This window comes from Candoia aspera, chromosome 1, assembly GCF_035149785.1.
Source record: "Candoia aspera isolate rCanAsp1 chromosome 1, rCanAsp1.hap2, whole genome shotgun sequence".
NCBI lineage: Eukaryota > Metazoa > Chordata > Lepidosauria > Squamata > Boidae > Candoia > Candoia aspera.
In genome coordinates, this window is record NC_086153.1 from 129,690,789 (window position 1) to 129,706,034 (window position 15,246).

The following is a 15,246-nucleotide window of genomic DNA, read 5'->3' on the forward strand; positions in this document are numbered from 1 at the left end:
AATACCATTAAATTCTTCCTGGGTCTTGAGCTAGTCACTCCATTCCATTCTTCTTAAAATTTATTTTTGCTGGCAACCTGCTGTAGTTCATCAACTTTCTGCAGATCACCAGCACAACCCCCCCCCCAAAAAAAATCTCCACAGAGCAAGCTCTGTTTTAGTATACATAAGCTGCTAGGGTAAGTATGCTCCAAAAGCCAGCTGACAACTCAATTAATTGTCACTACGTAGCAACGAAATGTCATTTTTTAAACTTCATTTTGCAGTCAAACCCCACCTATTTTCAGTATTGTCGTTAAAACAATGGCAATTTCATTTATCTGTAAAAACTTGTTTCACAATTTTTCTTTAGTAGAATCAAATCTATTATTTGAAAAAGATATATAAAACTGAAAAAAGACATTTTTACACTTTTAAAATGTTTGAAAAGTGTTCTGAGTTCTATAAATTATGAAGACTACCTGGTGAGAGGATTTCCACTGAAGTCTGCTACCTGTAATGATTTGCAAAATGAGATGCTTTCAGGGATTTCAGGAATATCTACAGGAGAGAAAAAAAGTGCAATCAGAAATATCAATTGAAAATCTACTGTCCATTTTTTTTTAAAAAAAATCAGCACTCTTGAGCCTATACAAAATGTTTGAAGTTCATACTTGTAGCTCCACAGAGAGTCCCCGATACTTTTCCCAGGCTCAAGACTTGAATGCCCAAAACAGAAGTAAGGGCATGGCAGTTAGTAATTATACATTGGTTGAAGATAACATTCTTCCCTAATGGCCTGGTGCCACTAATCTTGAAGCATGATCACTTGTCACCATGGGTATTAGCAGTGAAACAGAGATTGAAATGCTCTGGGCTTGCCACAGACTCACTTCTACCTTCTGGTTTTGACCAGGAAAAAAAGGCAGTCCTTCAAAGTTCGAATGATATTGAATACCAAATTGAAGTCTTTCCTGTAAAAGCAGAACACTGATAACCAAAAGGCACTTGGCAATCTGCCAGCTATCTACAGATATTAACCTTCCCCCAGTTGAGGTAGGACTTTTTTGGAGCCAGGTATGTGCTTACGTCTGCATTACTACAGGGCAAATTCCCCAATGCCCCACTAACAGGACACACCTACCCATGTGACTCTGGAGGAATAGAAAATATCCAACATTTTTTGTTTCACTGCAATTGTATAGGGATCTGGACAAAAATCACATACTACCCCAGCTGCAATGTCTCCCATGAAGGCCAGAAGAATATTACACTAATCATCTTCTTTCAGACTCCAACCTTGCTATCACGCACACAATAGCCAAATTTCTGTGAGGCTGCAGTGAAAACACAGCAACAACTAGTGCAAATATGATAAATTGCCAGTCTGTTATTAGTTCTATTTCATTAGTTTTATCTTTCTGGTTTTATTTTGTTTAATATGCTGATCTTTGATTATAATAATAAATTTGATTTAATAATGACAAATCAATAATTATTTTTACACTATGGCATTTAGAGGAAAGAGATGGAATAGGCCTGATAAATGGAAGCCAAGGTTTAACAGGAAACCATACTATCCTCTTTAGAATTCTGCAGCATCAGGTTTAATATATGAGTAGTCAGAATTCCATACATCAATCACAGAGGAACTTGGCTAGCTTACTTGTTTCACATTAGTCATAGGCCTGATTCACATATCACACTAAGATGAGGTTTGCTTAATCATGATTTATTGAATAAACTGAGCGGGTGTATGCAGCATCCTAAATCATGAGCGATTTGTTACACATAGTGTGAACCTAGCCATAGTCAGCACATACAAGTGGATTAAGAAAAAATGCAGCTTTTACATAAGCCTAGAATATTCCAAGCATTTCATACTATATGTATTAATTTGACAATCTTTAGACAATCTTTAGACAATCCTGTAGTAACTCATCCTCGTTATCGTACTGCAGCAAAGAAATCAGCGTCTATGTTCTGACTGCAAAGAAAGAAATCCCACACAGCATGGTTTCATTTTATATCTTTTGCATTCTAATTGCTTATTTTTATTTAAAAAACAAACTAACTATAAGCCACCTCGAGGTTTTCTGATTTGGTGGTCATATAACTCTAATAAAGAAATAAACTAAATGAATTTAAAACTCTTCATTTGTATTTACAATTTTCACTCCTACAAAACACAAATTTTGAACAGTCCTAACAAGAAATGTTATCACCTTGTTATCAATTAACAACTGTAACTTTAGAGAGAAGAAATTTAACAGGGTTAATGTTTTGGCAAGCTTTCCCAAAAATCAATAGCTGGGAGGGATGCTAACTATAGTTATGGGCAAAATACACCTATTAAGTATGGAGAAAATAGACAATGTGCACCTGTTAATAAATTCTGTTGTTGAGATATATGGATATCTCTGTCTGTTCTACAACTAACCAGGTCAGAAAACTTCTAATGGTGCTAGTTAATTGATTCAGTTCTCTTGAATGTGCAGGACTGTTTCAGTCCTGCTCACCACAAAATGCTCTTATTTACACATGTGACTGACCAGATGCTTTGGCAGTGGATACGCTGGCACTAAACAGTAAGGCTACAAAGCATAAGCTCTATGACGCAGGACGGTGCAAACAAGCACTCTGTCAAGTGAAAGTTAGCATGGCTGAAGGGAAGAATGCCAAGCAAGCAGGATTATAATAGGAGGACACACTTTTCTCTCTAGGCAGAATACGTTTAATGCTAAGAGAATCACAGCTAAAATGTGAATTGTACTCACAGCTGAAAGCCTATCTACAGTGCAGCATGGAAGCCTAATAAAAAAGACAGTTTGACACTCTGTACTTCTTCATGCTGCCTCACTAAAATTTTATTTTATTTATTTATTAAACAGATTTATAAAGCCACCCAACTCACACACGGTAACTCTGGACAGCTTACAGAATTAAAAACCATAAAAACACAATAGACACCCCAGCAAACAGCAGCAGCAGCAAACACATTCATATCAGCCACTTGATTGGCTCTGAAGCAGCTTGGGGTCCCCAGGCCCATTGACAGAACGTCTTCAGGGCCTTCCGGAACAGAAGCAAGGAGGGGGGCCAATCTTACATCTGGGGGAATTATGTTACAAAGGGAGGGAGCCACTACAAAGAAGGCCCTTTTCCTTGGCCCCACTAGATGTACCTCCCTAACTGAAGGGACCCGCAACATACCCTGCCTCCCTGCTCTGGTGGGCCAGCTGGATGTAACTGGGGAAAGCGGGTCCTGCAAATAACCTGGCCCCAAGCCATCTATCCTACAAAATTGAACATAGCAAGTGAAACGCCTGTTATCTGAACCAAGCTGGGGGAGATCAAGGTCAGTACAACTCCACTGTGCTTGATATTCTTATCCAGCACCCTCTCTTGGCTCCTTGTGAAGTTTCTGTAAGCAAAACCTAAACTACACAGTATGCAGGTGGAATTTTTTTTTTCCACATAGATTCAGCCCCAGCATAAATTTATATTTAAAAATTTAGATAATTTGTAAAGCAAAATTGCACAATACGTCACCAGGGCTTGTTGCATTCTTTATATTCATCATCCCAAACAATGAAAGCAGAGAAAGAGAAGAGGAAAAAGGAGGGAAGAAAGATTCTCTTTGCTAGGCTATTGTCAGCAGACACTGTGTTTCTTCACAGAAGTAGCAGTCTTTTAAGGAATTATGCAAAAGAAATTCAGTATATAGAAACGGCAAACTAAGTCGTAGTGGTTGAAAGAAACGTTTTAAAATTCATTTTACAACAACAGCTTATTAGGCCAGCTCACAGATTTTCAGAGTTATTTATTTTAGCATACGAACTTAAATTATTTCTAGCTTGTTTTATAACAACATAACAACATGCTAGAAATAACTGCTAAACTCTCTATAGTTATGCTTTCCACCTTCCAAGGAATATAGATGTTTTGCTTACAGATGGAGACAAGTTTAAATACAGCTGGATCTTATATTTTCAAAAATATAGCAATTGCTTCCCTGGATCTTGATAACCACACTTCTGGACGTAACTTAAAATACCACTAGGTGGAGCCTAATGTAAACATCTGATTCTCTTCCCAGATTTATAACCATCGCAGATTTAAATAATTGCAATAGTGATTCTGGATTTTTTCCAGACTTTCCCTTCTCAGTTCCACCTAAAATTTCCTTTTTATAAAGCTTGATTGTTGAAGAGATCTAAAGATCTCAAAGGTTTAGCAGTCTCTTTGGCTTTTGAGCTAATCCACTACAATTAAATTAGGATACTTGGAGTGTCAGGATTCCTTTCCTCTATTGGTCAGATACCTCTCATATATAAGCAAAAGAGAAGTTTTCAACATCCTCCAAACAATCTTAACCCCTACAATCTGCATTCTGAAATGAGGGATTTGTAAATTGGGTTTGCCAATCAGAATTTTAATAAAATCCTTATTATCTTGAGTAACATCTGGTTCACACAACACACAAAGCGGTTACGTTTAGGCCTGGTGTAATGTCTGAACCAGTGCCGTGGGTTAATCTGTAGTTAAGGAAGAGCACTTTAAGATGTTTTGCTAAGTTTACCAAACAAAACCAAGGTCTGACATATCATCTCAACCAGACCGAGAGATGAGTGATTCATGGTTGATTCTTCTTTCCAGCCTCCAGACGTGGAAGAACTGGAACACAATGTAAAGAAAATGGGGAGAAGAATTACAGAAGTTGCGGCACAAGATTGTGCTCATGATTATTGCCCAGATATTGTCCAGCCAGCACCCTGCAACTAAATTAGGAGCAACCAGGAGACCGATGAGCTGGAGAAGCCCTTGTCCATTCATAATGGTATCCAAACTAATATTCGTCCTTTAATCTTCCAGAATATTTTAAATAAAAATCCCAATAGGCACTGCTTCTGATTTACCTATTCCATCTTTACATTGTCCAATTAAAAACTAAAACTTCTGAGCATGTTCTAAACTCAGACACTATTTCTGCTTTCTTCAGCCTCACATTCAGGGAAATAAGATTTTATCTGAGATGATCTCATTTTTCAAATCCATTATAAAAAGTCCTTCCCAAATGTATATTCCTGGTAGAATTAATCTGGATCAAATTAACATTTCTAACTTTAAATGATTCTCCTTATTAACCCAAGTGAAACAGTCAACTTTAAAGGATGAAAAAAAGGAAAAGTCTCACAAGGGAAGAAGTACATGTTTGCAGCCTTTTTAAGGAAATCTGTATTTGACAGTGCAAATGTGTAACAGATTCACAAAAGACAAGGCCATACCAGGCAGAATATACAATTACTTATGGTACAAACTTTGTAGAACAGTTACTAATATCTGCTATTAGAAATGCTATGTTTTATGGCATTCTATAGAGAACATTCAGATAATGCTTTGATTGTCTTCAAAGCAAGTGAGTGAGTGTGTGTGTGCGTGTGTGTGTGCGTGTGTAGTTAGATCTATATCTTGATATACATATCATTTTGTTTAATATTGAGAAATATCAGGGTTTAAGTACTACACCCTTGATTATAATGCTACCTGAAAGACCTGTAAATAAAGAAGTATTTTTAATTAAATACAAATAACTTGTAAGTAAAGGAAGCTCCTAACAAATATCATGTACTTTGGTATATCCTACATTTACACTGAAAAATATATTTATGAAACTCCACTGTACTTCAGCTGTGAAACTGCTTCAATAAGAAACTTATTGGTGCAATCCTAAGTACAAGACAGCAAGCACACATGAAGGAGTTCATAATGAAATAGTTGGCAGTCGAAAGATTACATTGCAGCCACATTTTAAAAAATACCTACAACAGGAAAGGTTTGCAGCAGAAAAAAAAGAACATTTATAGCAAATGCTCAGTGAAAAGGACATTACCCAACAATGCTTAAAACAGCACTCCTTTAGCCTCTCCAGTAAAATATCTACAATACTTCTTTTAAAAAATGGCAGTGGGATCACTAGTTGGATGATTTCATTATAAATATGATACACATATCACTATATGCACAACAGCTAGCAAAATCTACTTCCAGCTCTCATAAAACCAGAATTTTGGTCAGGTATTTTCCAAATTTAGACCCTTAGAAAGAAAAGGGACCAAAGAAAGTATAAGATCAGTTACAAAAGATAAAAACAGTTCAGCAAGGCTATTTGGATGATCAGGAAAAGAAATACAACAGCCATCCTGATACAATGGGTCTGGGAAGAGATGTTTATGCTAGGCCAGAGGAGGACAACTTTTTTTTAAAAATGGACATTTTTCTCAATGGATGGTTCTAATTGTTTGTTGCCAGCTACTTGCTGGGTAAGGCTGAAGTGAGCAACTGATGGAGAGCTAATTCTTTGACACTTCTTCCTATTACTATGTCATCTCTTCTGTCTCTCCCATCCAGCAGGCTACACGGAAAGGACTGGTGTTTATCAGATTATTGAACTAATGGAGTTATTCAGAGTTTTTCAAATAAGGCCAAGAAAGCCAATTAGATGTAGTGGTTGAAGTGCTGGAAGAGGACTGGGAAGAACTGAGGTTTAAGTCTGCCCTCTGCCAGGGAAATTCACTGGGTGACTTTGGGCCAGCCACTTACTCTCAACCCATCTGCCTCATAAGGTTGTTGTTAGGAGATAAAATAAAGAGAAAACTCTGCATTTACCACCTTGAGCTCCTGGACAAAAGGTGGGATAGAAATCTAATAAATAAATGAAAATAAAAGGTGCATGCAGCCAGGGACCACAGTTTGTCCACCCCCGAGATAATCAAATACTTCTGAACTCGACGTGTAATGGAGAACATTGAAGCAAAATAAAAACATACATGTAAAATTAGGTAGGTACTTGTCAGGACAAAAGAGGAGGCTATTATCAGAGATGATGGGTCACAGCAAAGAATTTACAGAGCAGCTTCTTCCCTTCATGGATTTCCAAGAGCCAGGCCTTCATATATAGCCTTCTGCTTGTAACAACAAGGATGAGGCGGGCACCAATGTCAAATGAAATGGTACAATATTGCAACCGGTATTAAAAAACAACAGGATAAGGTTAATTGCCTCCATTCATTGTTGCTTTAAATGATCTTTTTCCAATCTAACATCTAGACATGCTGGATATCAGCCTTTAATGTGCAAGTACAATGTGAAGGGGAAATCTGGTTTAAATAATATCTGGGTAGGCATTTATTTGTTTGTTTGTTTAATTTATATAGCCACCCATCTCAGACCAGTGACTCTGAGCAGCTAACAATTAAAAAAAAAAAAAATACAGAAAATTAAACATAAATACAGCCAAGAGATCTTTAGTTCTATGATTCTCAGGAATGTATTTAGAAGCTGTGAATGTTTTAAAATGACCCCAGCACAAACATGAAATTTCTCTGCCAATTTTTTCTCAAATGTACAGTATATACTGAAAATGTAATTTCCACAGTCTATACCACAATATTCTTAGACATAGTGCTCTGGGGAAATATGACAATGAAACTAATATTAACATCTTTCAGTATCAGGCTCCTTCAACATGTACAGGGTATGTCCATCAGCACATTTCTCCATTCCTTGATTCTTAACCTCGTACCAGTCTTTAACAAAAAAAAACCCTTTTGAACTATGGGCTCACTTATACCACACTGTTTACAAAGATCGATTAAAATGAGCTTTCTGTACTGCTTTTCCCCTTTCTTACACTATAATATGCAAAACCTAAACACTGACTGGGTTCATGCATCATGCTTATGTTTACTAATAATCCACAGGTGGCTGAGTTCTCACAAGACACTACACAAAAAATCACAATGGTCACGTTAACACCATGCACCAAGGCAAAACTAAATAAATCCCATTATGCAAAGTGTGAATCCAGGCATCAGATGGATGCATCGTATAAAGTTTGTCCAGTACTGCAAAGTTCCAGTAACTGCTGTTGCTTCAAATAATGTGGCAAACTCTACATGCCACAGTTAAGCCAACATAAAAAAGGCAGTCACAATGCAGGACTTGGGCCAGTGTTAAGAGCTATTCAAACAGAAAAAGTATGTACATGGAAAGTTGCATGCCAAGCTAACGTGATATCCTATTGTGTTAGCCAAGCCCTTCATTTGCTTGTTTTTAATTTGGACAATAATAATTTAATTTTCCAAGTGGATCATAAAGAGTGAAAAGAGACACATTAAGCTATTTAGCTAACTAATTCTATAGCGCAATAGTTAAAGCTGACTCATTTTAAACCATGCTGTAAAACAATCCTAATACAGGTCTGCACATATCATGCTTACCATTTCGAGACAAATCAAGTTCTACCAGCTGCATGAAGTTTGCTATCTCTGGCGGAAGTCGTTGGATTTCATTATCGCTAAGCCCAAGTTTTCGTAATTTTACAAGTTGAAAAAAAGGCTGAAAAAGAAAACAATTTTCCATTCAATACATGCAAAAAAAATTAGGTAATTTTGCTGATACATACGAAGAAGGAAACCCAGAAGTTCTAGTAAGGACCAAGAAAAGTGTTGCATGCTGATGAGCATTTAGCATTATCTTGTTAATTGAGCTTGTCATAATCAGCCCATGTTTCAGCTTCGGTGAAAACAAATCAATTCCAAGATCGATATAAGGCAATACTATAGATGCTAGTTTGGTATCATTATCCCATGACCTTTTGTACAGTAATATGTATCAGTGAAATCTAATGGGCCAGGGGGAAAAAAAAAATTAATCTTGCCAGGGGACCTAGCCAACATGTGCATTCATACCATCACTCATTTCCATTTCTCTCTATGCATATGTTCTCATAGATGAGCTTCAGTATAACTACAGTACAACATAAAGCAATGCATTTCCTACAGCATGTATTTAAAAGGGCAGGTTATGCTCATTCTTCTTTCGTAGTGAATACCTGGTGTTGAAAAAGTGCTCGGCAAAATGAGAAACTGAAATGAAAGATAGGTTAGTTAGATAGCAGTCTGAACATAAGTAAAAATTGACTCTGCTTCACTGCCCATACCTGTCAAGATGCCATGTGTACATCTATCTCCCATAGTGTCTGCTTATTCTGTTTGATCTGATAAAAGTCAGCATGCTTTGGGTTCCATCATTAAGACAGTGTCATTAACAGGATCCAGGAAGCATGCCTTCTCTGTCACTACTCCTGATCTTTGGAACAGCACCCCCTCTAAGCTTTACATGTCTCCCACTCTTGCCCTAATTTAAAAAGTCCTTCAAACCTGGCTTTTCTCCCAGGACCTGGTGGGGTCCTTCGAGTACTCTTACTCTATATGTGTGGCCATTTTGGTTCTCTGTGTCACCATCATGTAATTGTTGGTTTTATCTCTTTTTAATATTTTATACTGCCCAGAATAATTTTTTAATTGGGTCACCTTACAAACTCAATAAATACATAAGTAAAGTGGTACTTAAACTATCTCAAGTTGCCAAAAGACACAAATTGACATAGATGTAGATTATCATCTGCCTTTCATAGTGCCTTCCCACAGCCAATTCAGCACGCCTGCATTGCTTACACAATTTTAGCACATTCATATTTAGACTACTATTGAGATAAGGTGTGCATATATTTGTGCATGTGTTCAGTATAATCCAACAAACAGAGATTTAGATCACAGAGTTGGGTTTTATATGAGTGATTCAGGCCTACTTCCACCACCTATAGGCTTGAAATCATACAGTACATTGTTCAATTACAGCCCACACATGGAGCACCATGTAGCTTTAATAACACAAGTGTGAGCTCATCTCCCCACAATGAATAGAGTAGTCATGCACAGAGTGTAAGAATCACAGAACCAGACCATAGACCTTCATTTGTCATTTTTTCTCATACTTCATTTGTCTTAAAAAATATTATATATAGGATGCTAACAGAGAACAGTTGAGGTCTCTATTAATGAAAAACAAGCCAAACTAACCTCAGGAATAATTTTAGACAGAAGCATAATTATATTGGTTAGTATTTCTACAAAATGATAACTCCCATAGCCCGAGTTTTAGGACTATCCAAAGCCACGAAGAAAAGCATTAGTGCACAACCTGCAGTCTGAGAACTTGAAGCTTGTCAAGAGTGTACAGCTAAAATTATAGTACCTGCCAGCAGCAAACCCCATGTTGCCTGTGTAAGAGACACATACACGTGTCTCTCTGTGCATGTCTCTGTGTTAGACAGAGAAAGATAACACAACAGGGGAGGGGTCCCCAAATTTTATTTCAAACCTGAAAATTAGCTGAGACATGAAAAAGGGCCCCCCATCTCTACTTGTGAGCTATTATTTTAGCAATTAAATAATCCAGTGCAACATATTGTAAAATTGCAATTTTGCAGTTAATCCTAGTGTAACTGATATTCTATTGTTACACTAGGAATAGTGTAATATTGTTAAGTACTGAGCTTTTTCAAAAGCCTTTTTGCAATGAAACAATAATAAATGGCGGGTTACATAAATGTTACATAATTAATGAGGGTAATATGTTAATCAAGTCACCTATACAAAAATACCAGTGTGACATCTGTCCATTGTTTTCTGAACCTACACTGTTAATAATCTAACTAATCTAGAAGTACAATTTCACAGTACTGTGCATTGTCTCAGTATGTATCAGTCAGAAATCCAACAGGTGTATTTTTTGAAAGATAATGTGAATGATTAAGGCCAAGTGAATTTCTGTCCACAAAATCACCAGCTAATGAAACTCTGTCTTATACGTACATATTAGGCGTAATGGCATCGGGGCATCTTCGTAAAGTATCTGGGAAGCTGTATCTCCTAAATGTCTGCCTAGACACATCCCACCCTAGCCCAAGCTTGACCTAAAAATCCATTGCAAACTGGCTGAAGAGATCATCACCTTGCTGAGCTCATAAATTATTATAGATGTCAAAGTCTTTATAGCTTAAGCTGTATATGGTTCTTAACATTTAATTTCAAATTTGCTGGCTTTTTGAATTGGGAAGAGCTTAAGAGAATCTAAAACTGGACGAGGAGGAGGAGGAGGAGGAGGAGGAGGAGGAGGAGGAGGAGGAGGAGGAGGAGGAGGAGGGTAGAATAAGAAGTTTCTGATACCCCAAGTCTAGGAATCACTATTCTGAGTGGAGATTCTTGAAGCTGATAAGCACCTTCAACAAAAACCTGTATCATCACCATAATTCTTTTTTTAATAGTAATTTTATTAAAGATTACAATTACGATAAAAACTAATGCAAACTAAAACAAATAAAAAGAAAAAGAAAAAATAGGTGCAAAAAAGAAAAAAAGAAAAAGTATAGAAAGAAAAAGAAAAATTAGAATATAGTAAAAAAATAGAAAAGAAATATATAAAGAAGTTATTTCCCCCTTCATCACAACAAATATAAACAATTTTAGTAACTTATCACCTTCTCTTAAAATACAGCAAATGATCTCTTCTTTCCATATCCCATCTCTTATCTATAAACAAATCCATAAAGCATTGTCATTTCAGTACTGATGTCAGCAAAAGTCCCTTAAGGGTTACCAGAGATCACAACATGTATATTTTAACCTTGATCAAATAAACCAACTTTATATTCCTTCCTTTTACTTCTAACAATCTTAATGTTTAGTCCCTTCAAATAATGTCCTAGAACTTGATTTCTTTTCATGTTTTCTTTGTCCCTTCTCAGAAAGTTACAAATGGACTAAGGCTCTAGATAAATTTGAAATAAGATTTTGGAATTAATTATAAAGAATCCTTCCCTTGGGAAAATGCTTGTTTTGAATTCTTTTTAAAAAAAATAATAAGATTTTTAAAATAGGACACTAGAGGAACTAAAAATTATAATTAAAGGAGTACTCCAACTCAACTCACAATTACAGAATGAAGCAAAATATTTTAACATTGGACATATTGAAGGATATCTTTGAACAATGGACCCAGAAGTTCATTTTAAGAGTGTCTACCTCTATAGATAGACTGTGTCTTCAACATCTTCAAAGCTTTAACAAGCCTTTTTTTTGTAAATCCAATACAGGAAATTTCCTCAGGTCACTCTCTTGGTTTGTTATTTGTATATCCTTTCTAATTATTAAGACATCAGCCAATTTCTTTTGTATATCCAGTGTAACATCTTTTTCCATGTCATTCTTGTAGCCTGTCATTTTTAAATCCACTTTCAAATCAGTCTCAATCTTGTCAGGTAAAACTTGTTCCTCTTCCATAGCATCTTTCAAACACACTCTATCTAAAGAGGCAGACACTCTTAAAATTAACTTCTGGGTCCATTGTTCAAAAATATCCTTCCTTATGTCCAACGTTAAAATATTTTTGCTTCATTCTGTAATTGTGAGTTCAGTTTGAGTACTCTTCTCCTTTAATTATAATTTTTAGTTCCCTCTAGTGTCCTATTTTTAAAACCTTATTATTTTTTTAAAAAGAATTCAAAACAAGCATTTTCCCAAGGGAAGGATTCTTTATAATTAATTCCAAAATCTTATTTCAAATTTATCTGGACCCTTAGTCCATTTGTAACTTTCTAAAATCAAAGTTTTAATCACCCTTTTGCTGCTTATTTAAAAGAAAAATATTTTTTAAGTCCTTAAATTTGCATTTAAAACTTCTTTCACTAAGGATTGAAGGAAACTCACCTGGTGCTGTAAAAGCTTGTCAATCCAAAGGTCCCTAATAGCTGAAAAGCAGTTAACAAGCAATTTCCGAAAGTGATTAGAAAAGGAAGTATGCGAACCTACTGTCCTGTCAAAGGTGCTGACTGTGGTTTGAGCAAGATGGCTATTCCCTCATCTCCCAGAGCTCTAAACCTACCGGAGACTACTGTCTTGGGGTATCGTCATGAGGAGCAGCTGTCTGGAGCACTTGTGGGTGATCTCAAGTCCTCTCATTGTCTGAAGAGGAATTATTGAAGAGCCAGTCTACTTGCCAGCTCTTCATTCCGCCACAGTCATCAGCTCTGCTTTTTATGGAGCCATCTTCAGTCTGCCATTTCTTTCCCGGAAGTGATCACCATGATTCTTGACCTTCCCTCACAAACCCTTTCCCCTAACAATTCTAAGAAACTGCACACTCAACACTGTATTATAGACATGGTACAGCCTCCACAAAACTGCTTATTTGAATTTTCTATGTGCCAAATCTAAAGATTTAGGGTATATTATTTTTAATACCAATCCCAGTCCACTTTAAATTATCTGCATGATTTAAAAAAAAATAAGAGGCATTCTCAATTCTTACAACAGTACTGTTACATCTGCCAGTTATTTGTTTAATCATAGGAAATGGTTTTTTTCCATTTTCTAAAAGACACATTTCAGGATATTCTTACCATTCAGTATATTTTAGCAAATGCAGTGCATTGCCAGTAAATAATATCTCAGCCTTTAATTTTAGAGAGTTAAAAAATTATCAGTATGAAACAGTAACTATTAACATGAAGGACAATAATTATAAAGGGAAAAAACAGCTCTTGACAGTTGAACCATCTATCAGTCTACAGGAGAAGGATGGAAACACTCAAACTATTAATTATATAATCTTACAGTATAAACGAAACTTAATTCTAACACTAACCAAAGGAACAAGTCACTACTAATCTTAATATGAACAAGAAAAACATGCTGCCAACCAGTTTCTATCTAAATTCTCACGTATGAGACCCAACATCAGATTATGGCTTCATATTACATATATGAACAAGCAAACAGGGGCCTCAGTTCATGTGTGCTTCCCCTCCACCCCCCAGCCCTTAAATGCAACAACTGCTGGCCTCTGACCAGATTTGCAGCAAAATACAATTTCAGTCTTGGATTGCAGGATAAATTGGTTCAATTATCAGAAACAGAAACTAGGTAACTACCATGCATGAAGGAAGATAAAGTATGTAACATGTGACTTCATACTGCCTGTTCCATGGTTTGATACCACCTCAGAAATGTTCTAGATTTACCTAGTAGTAAGTTACAGCCTTTGGGAATTATAATTTTATTATTGCAGCAAGCACTGTTAGAAAGAGGTCAGTCAAGAAAGGAAAACAAAACAAATATTATTTTCAAATATACATAAATGTAATGCAGGTATGCAATATCTTAAATTCACCAGCCCTATTAGCTCTGCAATTTGCTTGCCTAGAATTTTAGGGATGCTTCAACACCAGCACAGTTTCCATACCTCAGTTCTTCTGCTAACCTGTGGTTGTCTTTGCTGCTGACCCTTGAAATGCTGATGGCATCATGAGCCAGCCTGTGTTCCCTCCAGTTGAGAAATCAAGGAATACAAAAAAATGCCATTCAATCTGTTCCCAGCAATGGGAAAGAGGCATAGCAAAAGAGAAACTACTTAGTGAAGAGACTATCTGTACCTCAGGGTTGAACTGTGGAGTCCTAGTGGAGTTGAACTGGGTTGAACAGGGTTGAACTGTGGAGACCAGGCGCAGAGAGCACCAAGGACTCCACAGAACCTACTTAACTGTGTACTATACCTATACTAATATATAGTATATATACTATCCTAGACTATTCTACATCTTGAAGGTAAGTAATGAAAGGAAAAGACAAAGAAATATCTTCTTTTTACCTTATTCAGAATATAATTTACTACTCTAATTTCAACCTTTATGTAACTGAATTGAATTTCCTACTATTATGTTAGAAGTTCATCAGTGCATACACAGATTTCTTATTACCCAAAAGAAAATTACAGCAACAGTGAACTCTTGCTCTTGAAAGTTCTACAAGCAGGAAAAAAAGTTTCTCTTAATTCTTAGAAATATTTCTCAAGGTTTTTGTTTCTTTACTCAAAGCTCAAACTATTTTTGCTTCTTTAATCTCAAGTGGTTGAAACCACAAAATACAGACCTAGTCACAGCACTGTTCTCATTGTGCCAGTTTGAAGACTGATCAGCACAACTCCCTGAAAATGAAGGTCTTGGAAGATGAGAATTTCTTGTCTTGGGCTGATCCTGTTTCTGATCTCTGAACCCAAAAAACTGATTTATTCAAGGAATTATGGTAAGCCATGTGAGCCAGGATAAAGTAAGCATGATTAGCTTCTTGACAGAATAGTTACAAAGGGAGATTTTTGTAGATACAATTGTGGAAAAAATGTAATTTAAGACTTCACATTAACCATTGCATAAAACTCTATTCGTTATGCAAACATTTAGGCATTGACACTGCATACTACAATTCAGACATAAATATACACACAGGACCAAAGAAAAATCTTGGCAGGAAGGCAGCCAAAAAGGTAATTGCCAACAATAAAATAAGATTAAGCCTCCATCAAGTA

The 15,246-nt window shown here is 36.3% G+C and overlaps 1 protein-coding gene across 1 annotated transcript in view; it reads right to left on the minus strand.

Moving 5' to 3' along the window:
• LRRC1 (leucine rich repeat containing 1) overlaps positions 1-15,246 on the minus strand; it is a 79,851-nt gene that overhangs the window by 46,213 nt on the left and 18,392 nt on the right. Inside the window, exons 2-3 of the mRNA XM_063313559.1 lie at positions 8,262-8,379; positions 462-540 (exon numbers count right to left, since the gene is read on the minus strand). Coding sequence (XP_063169629.1) covers positions 462-540; positions 8,262-8,379 — 197 coding nt within the window. The remainder of the gene's footprint in view (positions 1-461; positions 541-8,261; positions 8,380-15,246) is intronic.